At 42.5% G+C, this 13,939-nt stretch overlaps 1 protein-coding gene across 1 annotated transcript in view; it reads right to left on the reverse strand.

Annotated features, from left to right (window-relative positions):
- umodl1 (uromodulin-like 1) overlaps nucleotides 1–13,939 on the reverse strand; it is a 30,233-nt gene that overhangs the window by 12,632 nt on the left and 3,662 nt on the right. Inside the window, exons 3-9 of the mRNA XM_048540149.2 lie at nucleotides 12,282–12,394; nucleotides 7,513–7,732; nucleotides 5,928–6,065; nucleotides 5,698–5,835; nucleotides 3,827–3,964; nucleotides 3,185–3,322; nucleotides 1,611–1,682 (exon numbers count right to left, since the gene is read on the reverse strand). Of these exons, the coding sequence (XP_048396106.1) occupies nucleotides 1,611–1,682; nucleotides 3,185–3,322; nucleotides 3,827–3,964; nucleotides 5,698–5,835; nucleotides 5,928–6,065; nucleotides 7,513–7,732; nucleotides 12,282–12,394 (957 nt within the window). The remainder of the gene's footprint in view (nucleotides 1–1,610; nucleotides 1,683–3,184; nucleotides 3,323–3,826; nucleotides 3,965–5,697; nucleotides 5,836–5,927; nucleotides 6,066–7,512; nucleotides 7,733–12,281; nucleotides 12,395–13,939) is intronic.

Raw genomic sequence — 13,939 nt, forward strand, 5'->3', positions numbered from 1 at the left:
CCTCCTAACACCTTAAAACTATGACCCCTCGTGGCAGTCAGTCCTGCCCTGGGGAAAAGTCTCTGGCTATCGACTCTATCCATGCCTCTCATTACCCTGTACACTTCGATCAGGTCACCTCTCTTCCTCCTTCTCTCCAGAGAGAAAAATCCGAGCTCCGATATTTTAAAGTCAAGAGGAGAAAGATTTAAAAAGGGCATGGGGGAATTTTTTTTTCTTAGAGAGTGGTTTGTGTGTGGAGTGAACTTTCAGAGGAAGTGGTGGAAGTGGGTACAGTTACAACATTCACTTGACATTTAGATTAGTACATGAATAAGAAATGTTTGGAGGGATATGGGCCAAACGCAGGCAGCTGGGACTAGTTTAGTTTGGGATTATGGTCAGCATGAACTGGTTGGACTGAAGGTTCTGTTTCCATGCTGTGTGATTCTATGAATTTGTGGCTAACTCCTGGGATGGGGTTAGATTCTGCGAGCTGCCAATTCAGAAGTAAGGGCATGTTCAACTGTCTACACTTTATTTTTTTGGGGTTGACAGCCTGAGAATTAACTGCGTAAATTACAGTTCTGAATAAGAGCAAAAATATTGGACTCAGACTGATAACTCTGGTTGTGTCTTCACAAATGCTGCCAGACCTATTGAGTTTCCCAGTACTTCCTGTGTTTGTTTTAGATCTCTAGCATCCGCAGTTTTTTTACTTTTGTAAACATTAAGGTGTCTTGGACTTCGTTAACCACACTTAGCTCTACAATTTGCATTTGTATGGCACTTTTAGAAGAACAAATTCCAGTGTGCTTCGCAGTTCCTAAGAAGTGAAAGCCATTGGGAAAAGAAGGCAAATAAACATTATGTAATCAGAAGCTTATTCATAGTGGAGGGTTTTAAAGTGGGAGAGCGATATGGAGAGAGGTAGAGTCTCAGCGAGGGAAGTCCAGAGGCTAGGTCCTTAGCAGGGAAGGTACAGGTGTCAACCATGGGGTGGGTGTGACAGGGATACAGCACAGGCATCTACAGTTAAAGAAGCAGGGTTGAGCTAGTCTGGAGGGTAAAGTTATAAATCTAATGGGTTCTTGTGGTGCTGTGATAATATCCCTACCGTTGGGACAGAAGGGCCAGGCTCAGGTTCCACCTTTGGATGTAAAAGGTGCTTGACGACATGCACAAACAGGTTGATGTGTTAAAAAAAATTCCTTCAAACAAAAACTAATTTGTAGGCATTGACAAGGCTGGAGTGCTAAGTTGAATATTTGTCATGCACAAGAAATTAACTCCTTCAAACAGAAATCTTCACATTTTAAATGTTTCCAAGCTTTTACACAAGATGATTGAGAGCACAAAAGAGTTTCCAGAATTAAGACTGTTTGAAGACACTCATCACAAGGATTGGGGTGATCAAGCAGAAGGGTGATCAGCAATGGAATCTTGCCAAGGTAACTCTCAACCCTGCAATTTTAAAAAAGTATAACAACAACATATATTTGCATTGCTGCCGAAAGAGACGTGTTATTGAAGCTTTCTGTCCAGCATTTTCCACAACTGATACAAGAATGCTATACTCCAAAGTAAGCAAGAATCTCTACTGGAAGATTAGGCAATGCGAAGTTACTTACTGGGACAGTCATTATTTGTCAAGCATTTAAACAGAGCACAAGGATCTTCATTGGTGAAACAGTCATTTGGATCTGCAAACACAAAACAAAGGGACAAGTCAGTCAACATTGAATATAAGATCCTTTGAAAGGTTGCAACAATCTCAACGCCTCTGCATTGAAAAGACAGTTGCAGTTTCTATTTTGGGCTTCAATGGTGGTAAGTTATTGCTAAAGAAAATCAGGTGGAGTCAAAACAGATGAGAAAATGAAAGCAACAAAGTCAATTTTGGTTTAAAGATGAGCTCTTATGATCTGGAATGCATTGTCTGTAGGGGGACAGGATACCAGGATTTGAAAATTAAAATAAAATTCAGGGTGAGGTTGAAAGAACAAGAGAACAGAACCAATACAATCAGAGAGGGAAAAATGACCTCATTCAGTGCTCTACCATTATCTATCAATTGCTTTGTGTTCAGGCCAAACGTTTGTTGCAAGATTATTTGCAACAGCTGTTCAAATAGAATTAACGATATGGTCACTTGCTCTAATTTATAACACTTCATGTTCAAAGAGGATTATCAGTGCTTTGAGGCTGATGAGAACCCTATTCGTCTCCCACAGATCGATACTGCAACGGTGTCTCTCACTGATTCTCCAGAATGTAGCAATTCTGGTCAATGGAAGTTACGTGGCTGATTTTTTTCTGATATGCACATTGGCAAAAAGGCTTGCCTGGCAATATTTTAGTCATGAGGCCACCTATATCATCTTGGTTGATTATCAAACAAAATCTCTGCCAGTGTGATCCTCTGTGGGATGTGTTTTCATCTGAATAGAGAAAAAAATTACAATTTGTGAGGGACAATCTCATGTCAAAACCTTTTTGGCATCATTAGTAACCAAAGAACTGGTATCACATGAAATGCAATATTAGTGATTGTTTGGATCAAAGCTTTAATGAAGTGAGGAATGGCATGGGTCTGGCAAAATCCAAAGTGAGTATCAATGAGCTGGTTACTGTGAAGTAAGTGCTATTTCATAGCAGTAATCAATGACTGCTTCCATTGTTTGCATGTGGAGTGAATCACATTGGATAAGGACTGCTATCTGTGATCCTGGGGATCTCAGCAGGAGACGAGGATATATTTTCAACTGAGGTTTTCTGGCTGAAGTTTTCTGCAAATGCTTTTAACCTTGTCTTTTGCACCCACGCGCTAGGATCTCAAATTGTTGAGGATAGGGATAATTATGAGATAATTAATTCACAACTGAATGTGGCAGGACTTCAGGCCTTAAATCAGATATGTTGGCTGAAGAATTGCTTAGATCTGCCAGTTGTTTGATACTTATGCTACTTGGTAGGCAATCCATAGCTTCCACGGGCTGACAACATATTTTTAGTTATATCAGGTGCGGCTTCTGGCAAATTCTCATGCATTCTTCATTAAACTACAATGCAACTACACCACCATTTCCCCAGAAACAACTTAAACCTTTGCCCAGTAATAGAACCCAACATTATTTACAGATTTCCCTTTTCATATTCCACACTCATTCTAATCGCTCCTGCTTTAAACAGCCCAAATATTTACCATTGCACTGTGTGCCTGGGCTTGATGGTTTAGAATCTAAAATGCCCTGGAAACAGCTACATGAGAAGTTCCCTGGTGTGTTCGTACAGACAGCTAAATCAGAGCACGTGTTGTTCCCAGTCCGGCACTCATCAATGTCTGAAACAAGAAACAGATCAAAACAGTGAGGCAGAGTAAAAGTTACTTCACGATCCCATAACACTCTTCTCGACTTTCCTCTGTAGGATTAATCAAGTCATTAATCCATTTATTTTAAAATGGTAAAGGAGTTTACTTCTCAAGGGTAGACTTTGGAAGGCTGTAGAGTCTGAATCATTAAATATATTTAAGAATGAGACAGATAGATTTTTAATTAGTAAGGGGCTTGAGCATTATGGGGATAAGGCGGGAAAAAGGTATTGAAGGCTATCAGTCAGCCATGATAGCATTGAATGGCAGAGCAGGCTTGATTGGTTCATGGGCCAAATGACCTACCTATACTCTTACATCTAATAGTCTTATGGTTTAAGGTAGCAATGAAATGACAGTAAGTTAAAAACAAAGACGATTCACTTGCACATTAATATCACCAAGGCTAAATGGGAAACATTTCGCATACCTCATTTTCTCAATGCTACTGGTTTAAACTGTTCATTTATTTACCTTTGCACTGTGCTCCTGGGTTTGCCGGATCGGTATCCATTGTTCCTGCTAAACAGCTACACGTGAAATTCCCTGGAGTATTTGTACAGGTAGCTAATGCAGAGCATGTGTCGTTCCCAGTCTGACACTCATCAATGTCTGAAACAAGAAACACATCAACACTATCATTGTGAGCAATTGCTGCTTTAAACTGATGATTTTGAGTGGGATTCACCTCAAGCAATTTTCTAACCTGACAGATGTCTTTAAGAGTCTTCTATCCACGAATCTAGCACTGCACAAACTGATGTGAGTTGCACTCTGTCTAATACAAGTTCCGTGACTATGTTCTATTACCAGTGCCAATACAGGCATGTCATATGATGAACTTTCAATAAGTGCTTTTGCAAAAGACTGTAAGAGTGTCACAGACACTGCTGAGATTCCCTCACTTTGTACAACCCTCACTTCAATTTTAAATCATCAAATTCACTCAAGGAACCATCGGACTGTCACACAGGAGATCAGAAGTGCGCTAACATTATTTGTGACCAATCTGTGTTCAGTTTATGAGGCTGAATGTAATGTTGCTAAGTTCAGTGCAAGTGTGAGAATGAGTAACTTTGCAATTTTAAGCTCACAAAAGCTTGCTGCCAATATATTAAGGTTGAATATATACCCCTAGAATAGAAAGACAATTCACATCCTCTTTTTTGCAAAATATCCTAATTCCAACCATTCAAAAGCACATGCTTTCTATCTATGACAAAGGGTTAAATGTTATACCTTCTTGGCTAAGTGTCTATTGCCTCAAGTTATTGGAGGTTTTTTTTGCGTGAAGTGAAGAACGTTTCCTTGCTGCTTCTGAACAAACTTGCCTGACTTGTAGCCTACTCCTTTCTTGTGATGAATCTCTTGCTTGATTTTATCCCCATCTTACTGGGAAGCTAAATATCATTAAGGCAAGATAACAAAGTGTGGGGCTGGACATACACAGCAGGCCCAGCAGCATCTTAAGAGCACAAAAGCTGACATTTCGGGCCTAGACCCTTCATCAGAGAGGGGGATGGGGTGAGGGTTCTGGAATAAATAGGGAGAGAGGGGGAGGCGGACTGAAGATGGAGAGAAAAGAAGATAGGTGGAGAGGAGAGTATAGGTGGGGAGGTAGGGAGGGGATAGGTCAGTCTGGGAAGGATGGACTGGTCAAGGGGGTGGGATGAGGTTAGTAGGTAGGAAATTGAGGTGCAGCTTGAGGTGGGAGGAGGGGATAGGTGAGAGGAAGAACAGGTTAGGGAGGCAGGGACGAGCTGGGCTGGTTTTGGGATGCAGCGAGGGGAGGGAGATTTTGAAGCTGGTGAAATCCACATTGATACCATTGGGCTGCAGGGTTCCCAAGTGGAATATGAGTTGCTGTTCCTGCAAACTTCGGGTGGCATCATTGTGGCACTGCAGGAGGCCCAGGATGGACATGTCATCTAAGGAATGGGAGGGGGAGTTAAAATGGTTTAAGTTGTGTTGTAAGAAAGCAAATGCCGAGCAATAATTCCCATCAATTGGCTATTTGCTGCTACCTAGAGAGAAACTTGGCAAATGCATAAAAGATGCATTGATTTGCTCCTGATATTGAGATGGGCCTCACTGAAATTGTCACATGATTTAGCCACAACCATAGCCCATTATGTTAGTTTGGGCTACTGTGAAATGTTTGCTTTATGACATACTTCCTGTCAACACTCTGTTGGTTTAAGAAGTCATTCACTCATTTATTTTATATTGTACAGGAGTTTTAAATAGCAATGATGTGATATCATGATAAACATTGATATCATAGGGATTCATTTAGAAACATTCAGATTCCTTACAATCACACCAATCATAATTCAGATCTTTACCTTCACACTGTGTTCCTGGGTTTGCTGGATTGGTATCCATTGTGCCCGCTAAACAGCTACACGTGAAATTTCCTGGAGTATTTGTACAGGAAGCTAATGCAGAGCATGTGCTGCTCCCACTCTGACACTCGTCAATGTCTGAAACAAGAAATTGATCAAAACTATCTGAAGGAGCAAAATTTACTTCAACCAATAGTTTGAAATCGTGTTAAATTCAGGAAATAATGTACCTTCACAGATCCTTCCTGGTGTACTGGGGCTTGTGTCATTGAACCCAGGATTACATTGACAAGTGTAAGTTGCGTTCAGTCTTATACATGTCCCATTGCCTGAACAGTCATTCAGCCCTGTTTGGCAGCTGTCTCTCTCTATAACAAGACATACACAGATGAGAATTCAAACTTTCTTAGTGCTGAAATATCTGACCATTGCTTGATAACTTTCAGTGTTGGCTTTTCATCCAGCTTTGACATGTTCCCAGCACTCACTTGAGGCTGCTTAATTCACTAGAAGATGAATTTGGGAAGTTTCAGTTTAGTTTTCCAACAAAAGGAAGCACAGTTTGAAAAATATCTACATAAGGTCAAATGCACTGTCATTAAATTGAAAATTTCAGAGATTCAACAATTTTCAACATAATATCTATGGTATATTGGAAAATGACAAATTAATTTCCAGTTGCATTATCAAACAAAATTTGATGCTGAGCCACATGAAGAAATATCACGCCAAGAGATCAAAGGTAGGTGTATAGCTAGGTTTGAAGGAACACTTATGGAAAGAAAGAATGGTAGGGAGACGAGAAAGGTCTGAGAAGGAATGCCAGCATTTAAGAAGTAGGCAATTGAAGCAATGTCAGCCAATGAGCAAGCAATCAAAACTGGAGATGTGCTCATGTCCAGAATTAAAGAAATGGTGCGATCACAGAGGACTGTCTGTGCTGTGATAATTCCAAGAAACAAGAGTGATGGGGAGGAGGGGTGAGACACAAAAGTGGAGTTGAGATCACAACCAGGTCAAGCATAACCCTATTAAGTACCAGCGCATTCTCGATGGACTAGAGTTTCCTAAATCCTATATTTTGAAAACACTTCTGACTTAAAGTCTAAGCCATTGACCATGTGTTCTAGCCGATGGCAAGCCTAAGAGCTGGCCAATATACTATAACTGAGTTGTGACATTCTGGCAGAGATAATAGGAACTGCAGATGCTGGAGAATCTGAGATAACAAAGTGTGGAGCTGGATGAACGCAGTAGGCCAAGCAGCATCTTAGGAGCACAAAAGCTGATATTTCGGGCCTAGATTCTTCATCAGAAAAGGGTCTAGGCCTGAAACGTCAGCTTTTGTGCTAAGATGCTGCTTGGCCTGCTGCGTTCATCCAGCTCCACACTTTGTTATCTGTGATGTTCTGGCGATTGTTTTAACCAACATTTATTCACCATATTGAATGAGATTTCTTTCAAATAAATTATGTCAACTTTGGCAACAAACTAAACATATCAGGCCCTATTTATTTCCTCCTCCCATCTACAAATTTACTTTGTTATGATCATGTCTAATTGAGCTATCTGCTATTCAAATTCATTCTTTGTCAAAACTGAAGAGTTTTGGTTTTAGCTTCATTTCAATTGATGGCTTTAAGATCTCTTCCATCCATTATGGCTCCACCTTGCCACTTTTCACTCCATTTTTAGATTGGTTGAAAGATGGTTCCCTCTCATGTGGCTTTTGCAACTTAATGAGGACACGGTGATTGATATTTTGTCAAGTTTTATCAAGTCAATGGTTGAAAGGCTAGTACTTGCATTCCTTACCTACGATACTTGTTTTTTGAAGATCCACGTTGAACCTTTCGCTGGTGTTTAAGGATGTAGTGAGCTCATCTGAAACTGTGGTTGTAGGGGCAGTCACATTTGTTGACACTGCAACTGTAAAATTTACAAGTATGCTTCCACGTCTAATGGAATTAATTTCAATTCTAAGCCTTCCTCTTCTTTGTAATTCCCTGAAATTTTCATTGAATCCACGCACCAGCTGAAAGAGAAGACAAATATCTATTTCCAGTAAATGTTTCTTTTATCCCCATAGCATATAAGCATCACAAAAAGCCTTCTAATGTTGGAAGATTCACAGACAACACTTCCCACAGTCAGTTTAATTCTAATGCAGGAAATTGGAGGACATCTTAGCTCTGTTTCAAATGATTGCATGTTTGCCTGAGAGTTGCAAAGTTGCTGGTTCAAAAGCAAAGCTAGTTGTGGGCATACATCTAATGCCAAAACTTCAGTATATTAATAATAGGGTGTGAAATAACAGAAAATCCTGAGAGAGAGTTAGTTGCAATTTATCAGTGTCTGCATGGACGACAATGATTTAAGTGCAATGAATGAAATGCACAACTTCGCCAAGCTTCCTTTGACAGCATCTTCCAAATGCACCAACTTTCTCTTTTAGAAGGACAAAGCCAGCAGATACAGGAGGAATGCCGGCTGTAATTGCCGCTCCAAGCCACTCATGATCTTCATATGGACATATACCACCATTCCGTCAGTGCTGCTGGGTCAAAGTTCTGGAATTCCCTCCCCTTACCATTGTGGGTGTGCCTATACCAAAATGACTATGGTTCAAGGAGGTAACAAAGCGTGAAGCTGGATGCACACAGCAGGCCAGGCAGCATCTCAGGAGCACAAAAGCTGACGTTTCGGGCCGAGATCCTTCATCGGAAAAGGGGGATGGGGAGAGGGTTCTGAATAAATCGGGAGAGAGGGGGAGGCGGACAGAAGATAGATAGAGGAGAATATAGGTTCAGAGAAGCCTATGGATGGGGAGGTAGGCAGGGGATAGGTAGGTCCGGGGTGGACAGACAGGTCAAGGGTGTGGGATGAGGTTAGTAGGTAGGAATTGGAGGTGCGGCTTGAGATGGGAGGAGGGGATAGGTGAGTGGAAGAACAGTTTAGGCAGGAGAGGACGAGCTGGGCTGGTTTTGGGATGCGGTGGGAGAGGGGGAGATTTTGAAGCTGGTGAAATCCACATTGATACCATTGGGCTGCAGGGTTCCCAAGCGGAATATGAGTTGCTGTTCCTGCAACCTACAGGTGGCATCATTGTGGCACTGCAGGAGGCCCAGGATGGACATGTCATCTAAGGAATGGGAGGGGGAGTTGAAATGGTTCGCAACTGGGAGGTGCAGTTGTTTACTGCGAACTGAGCGTAGGTGTTCAGCAAAGCGGTCCCCAAGCCTCTGCTTGGTTTCCCCAATGTAGAGGAAGCCACACCGTGTACAGCGGATGCAGTATACCACATTGGCAGATGTGCAGGTGAACATCTGCTTGATGCGGAAAGTCCTCTTGGGGCCTGGGATGGGGGTGAGGGAGGAGGTGTGGGGGCAGCTGTAGCCCTTCCTGCGGTTGCAGGGGATGGTGCTGAGTGTGGTGGGGTTGGAGGGGAGTGTGGAGCGGACAAGGGAGTCACGGAGAGAGTGATCTCTCCGGAAAGCAGACAAGGGTGGGGATGGAAAAATGTCTTTGGTGGTGGGATTGGATTGTAGATGGCAGAAGTGTTGGAGGATGATGCGTTATATCTGGAGGTTGGTGGGGTGGTATGTGATGATGAGGGGGATACTCTTTTGGCGGTTATTACGGTGGCGGGGTTTGAGCGATGAGGTGCAGGAAATGCGGGAGACACGGTCGAGGGCGTTCTCGACCACAGCAGGGGGAAGTTGCGGCTCTTGAAGAACGAGGACATCTTGGATGTGCAGGAGTGAAATACCTCATCCTGGGAGCAGATGCAGTGGAAGCGAAGGAATTGGTAATAGGGGATGGAATTTTTGCAGGAAGGTGGGTGGGAGGAGGTGTATTCCAGGTATCTGTGGGAGCCGGTGGGCTTGAAATAGTCATCGGTTTGTTGGTGGTTGCCTGAGATGGAGACAGAAAAGTCCAGGAAGGTCAGGGATGTGTTGGAGATGGTCCAGGTGATTGGTTCAAGAAGGTAACAACTTCTGAAGATAACAAGATTCGGAGTTTAAATGCTGGCCTAGCTAACAATGCCCACATCCCATGAATGAAAAAAATCTGAAAAGTATCATTATGCTATTTGATTTCAAGCGAGGAATTACCGTACTAATATTTTTATTATTTTATGACCGTTGTTTTGTGGGTATGACTCCTTGCTGGACCTCAATCTGTAAACATTGGTTAAAAAGCATTTTACTTTGTGGGAACAGCACTCTTCAGAATAACTGTGCTGTGAGGCTATTTTGTCAGGCTTACCAGCTGGGAGAGACATGGGGATATAGAAGGATAAGTAGGGTGCAGCAGATATCTCACCTATTGTGGAATTTGCACAATATTTTGTTTTCTTTAATTATAAACTGTCTTTGATATCCATAGGAGACTGAAATGCTTAGCCATCTGTTCTCATCGCAGACACTGATCAAATTGGTGCTGGCCAAGTGGGAAACATTCTTGAATCTGAAGAGATTATTGCGGGTTTAAGTGGGGAGGTGATGGCCTAGTGGTCTTTGCTGGGCTGTTAATCCAGTGACCCAGGTAACATTCTGGGGCAAGATAATAAAATGTGAGGCTGGATGAACACAGCAGGCCAAGCAGCATCTCAGGAGCACAAAAGCTGACGTTTCGGGCCTAGACCCTTCATCAGAGGGCTCCTGAGATGCTGCTTGGCCTGCTGTGTTCATCCAGCCTCACATTTTATTATTTTGGATTCTCCAGCATCTGCAGTTCCCATTATCTCTGATACTATTTTAACATTCTGGGGTACCTGGGTTTGAAAGATGCCACAGCAGAAGGTGGAGCTCAAATTCAATTAAAAAAATTCTGGAATTAAGTGTCTAATGATGACCCATGAATCCATTGCCAACTGTTTGGAGAGTAGTCTCACTAATGTCCTTCAGGGAAGGAAACTGCCACTCTGGGCTGATCTGGCCTACATATGCAGACCCACGGCAATGTAGTTGACTCTGAACTACCCATAAGGTCATAAGACACAGGAGTGGAAGTAAGGCCATCAGCCCATCAAGTCCACTCCACCAGTTAAATCATGGCTGATGGGCATTTCAACTCCACTTTCCTGCACTCTCCCCAGAGCCTTGGTTCCTCGTGAGATCAAGAATTTGTCGATCTCTGCCTTGAAGGCATCTGACGTCCCGGCCTCCACTGCACTCCGTGGCAATGAATTCCACAAGCCCACCACTCTCTGGCTGAAGAAATGTCTCCTCATTTCCGTTTTAAATTTACCCCCTCTAATTCTAAGGCTGTGCCTACGGGTTCTCGTCTCCCCGCCTAACGGAAACAACTTCCCAGTGTCCGCCCTTTTTAAGGCATACATTATCTTGTAAGTTTCGATTAGATCTCTCCTCAACCTTCTAAACTCTAATAAATACAACCCCAGGATCCTTAGCCGTTCATCATACGTTAATTCTACCATCCAGGGATCATCCGTGTGAATCTCCGCTGGACACGCTCCAGGGCCAGTATGTCCTTCCTGAGGAATGGAGCCCAAAAGAGGACACAGTATTCTAAACGGGGCCTAACTAGAGCTTTATAAAGTCTCAGAAGCACATCATTGCTTTTATATTTCAACCCTCTTGAGATAAACGACAACATTACAATCGCTTTCTTAATCATGGACTCTATCTGCAAGTTAACTTTTAGAGAATCCTGGACCAATACTCCCAGATCCCTTTGTACTTCTGCTTTACGAATTTTCTCATTGTTTAGAAAATAGTCCATGCCTGTATTCTTTTTTCCAAAGTGCAAAACCTCGCATTTGCTCACGTTGAGTTTCATCAGCCATTTCCTGAACCACTCTCCTAAACTGTCTAAATCTTTCTGCAGCTTCCCTACCTCCTCAGTACTACTTGCCTGTCCACCTATCTTTGTATCATCGGCAAACTTCGCCAGAATGCCCCCAGTCCCTTTTACCCTCTGGGCAATAAATGCTGGCCTAGCCGGCGACACCCTTATCTTGTCAACAATTAATCTGGATGGATCTTTTGGTGCAGTGCTATGGGTATGCAATATTATCGATGGTGCTGTTTTTTGGTCATAAAGCAGAATTGGAGTGCTGGTAACAATTTTCCTTATATACCAAGAAGTTTGGAACAGGATTGGAAATGGTAAATATCTCAAGCTGATTTCCAAATGAAGGTTTTCTTTCAGGTTTTCAAGGACAGATTCTGAAACACAGAGCAAGGCCTCTCAGTACACGGGCGATAATTATAGTGTGGCTAAATATTGCACAGGTAATATTAAAATCATATAAGAATACAAACATGTGAACGAGGAGCAGGTTAAGGCCGTTTGATCCCACTGGTCTGCTCTGATATTTATGAGATGAAATTTTATCTGATTGTGAGCACAAATCCACATTCTTGCCTATCCCAATGACCTTGCTTACAAAGAATCTATCAACTACTTCCTTTAACATACACAGACCCTGCTTCCACTGTTTTAAGGGGAGAGTTCATGACCCTGTGTGATGATGGAATCATGGGCTAACAACTTATCATGAATAATAGGTGGGGCCCAAAGTGTTTTCTTCCCTCCTAACAGAAGAAATCACTTACGTCAGCAATGAAATTCCTTTCAAAGTCTTTGAATGCCTGGCTTTGCTTGTCTTCAAGATCTCTGTCAAATTGTACATTTGTAATTCTTGTTGATACTTCCAGCACAATGGCAACTTTGAAAAGAAAGATAAGCTATTTGCATACTTATAAATTTGATCCATATGAACATATAAACTTAAGACTTTGGAGTTGGAGAAGACCACTCAGCCCCTCAGGTCAGCTCTGCCATTTAATAGCATCCACATTTTTGCCTCCATCTGATAGCCTTTTACTCCCTTGTTTATTCCTCTGTTCCTTAAAAATGTTTCATTCATTGCCTCATGAAACTCTTGTGCAAGAAAAAAATTACTCTACCTCAATTTCAAATGGCCAGCTCCTTGATTTTAAATGGTAACACTAGTTCTAGATTCTTCTACAACAGGAAAGATACACCCCACATGAATCATAGAAACCCTGTGGAAGCAGACCATTCAGCCCATCAAGTCTACACCGACTCTCTAAAGTGCATCCCACCCAGACTTACCCCATCCCCATAACCCTGCATTTCCCACGGCCAATCCACCTAACCACCATGTCTTTGGACTGTGAGAGCAAACACAGGCGCAGACAAATGTGCAAACTCAACACTGTCATCCAAGGCTGGCATCAAACCTAGATCCCTGGCATTGGGAGACACCATGCCAGCCACAACATCTAGCTCTCAGGAGGAAAACAAGAGTTTTGCTTTTATTTGAATCGCCACCATTGTATTGAATTCCCCTCACAATATGCTCACAATATTGTTACCATATTGTGACACTCTTTTGTCTTAATTCAAAAGAACAAAAGAGAAGTACGGCACAGGAACAGGCCCTTAAGCCCTCCAAGCCTGTGCTGATCATCATGCCCTGACTAAACTAAAAAACAAACTGCACAATACTCTAAATGCGGCCTGACAGGGGTTTTATATCGCTGCAACATTGTTTACTAATTCTTGTACTCCATGCCCCAACTGTTGAAGGGAAGCATGCCATATGCCTTCTTCATCACCTTGACCATTTCTGTTGTGACTTTTAGGGAACTGTGGACCTGCACGTCCAGATCCATCTATATGTTAATATCCCAAAGGTTGACTCCTTATTAAGTAAATGTGCTATAGTCCTGACAGACTGTAGGGTTGGTCTGTCTCTTTTAACAGAGAGAGATGACGTCTTTTAACCTAAGAGTCACTGCACCTCAGTCGAGGTACGAGGCTGAGAAGGAGAGTCCTTCACCATAACCTCAGCTATTGAAGGAATTGAGCCCACACTGTTAGCATCACTCTGTTCACAAACCAGCCATCCAGCCAACTAAACTGTTTGAAAACTGGCCACTTGTCCCACTTATATCCTCTCCACCAATAAAGAGACATTGAACAAACTTGGACTGTTTTCACTTCAGCACCAGAGGCTGAGGGGATGACCCGATTAAAGTATAAAATCATCGATAGGTTGTTGGAGTCTTTTTGCCAGGGTTGAAGTGTCAAATACTCAGGGGGCCACAGGTTCAAGGTGAGAAGGCAAAAGTTTAAAGGAGATTAGAGAGGCAAGTCTTTTACACAGAATTTGGTAGGTGCCTGGAATGCAGTCCCAGGGAGGTGGTAGAAGCAGATACAATATCAATGTTTAAGAGGTACTGAG

The sequence above is a fragment of the Stegostoma tigrinum genome, chromosome 12 (genome assembly GCF_030684315.1).
Source record: "Stegostoma tigrinum isolate sSteTig4 chromosome 12, sSteTig4.hap1, whole genome shotgun sequence".
Lineage (NCBI taxonomy): Eukaryota > Metazoa > Chordata > Chondrichthyes > Orectolobiformes > Stegostomatidae > Stegostoma > Stegostoma tigrinum.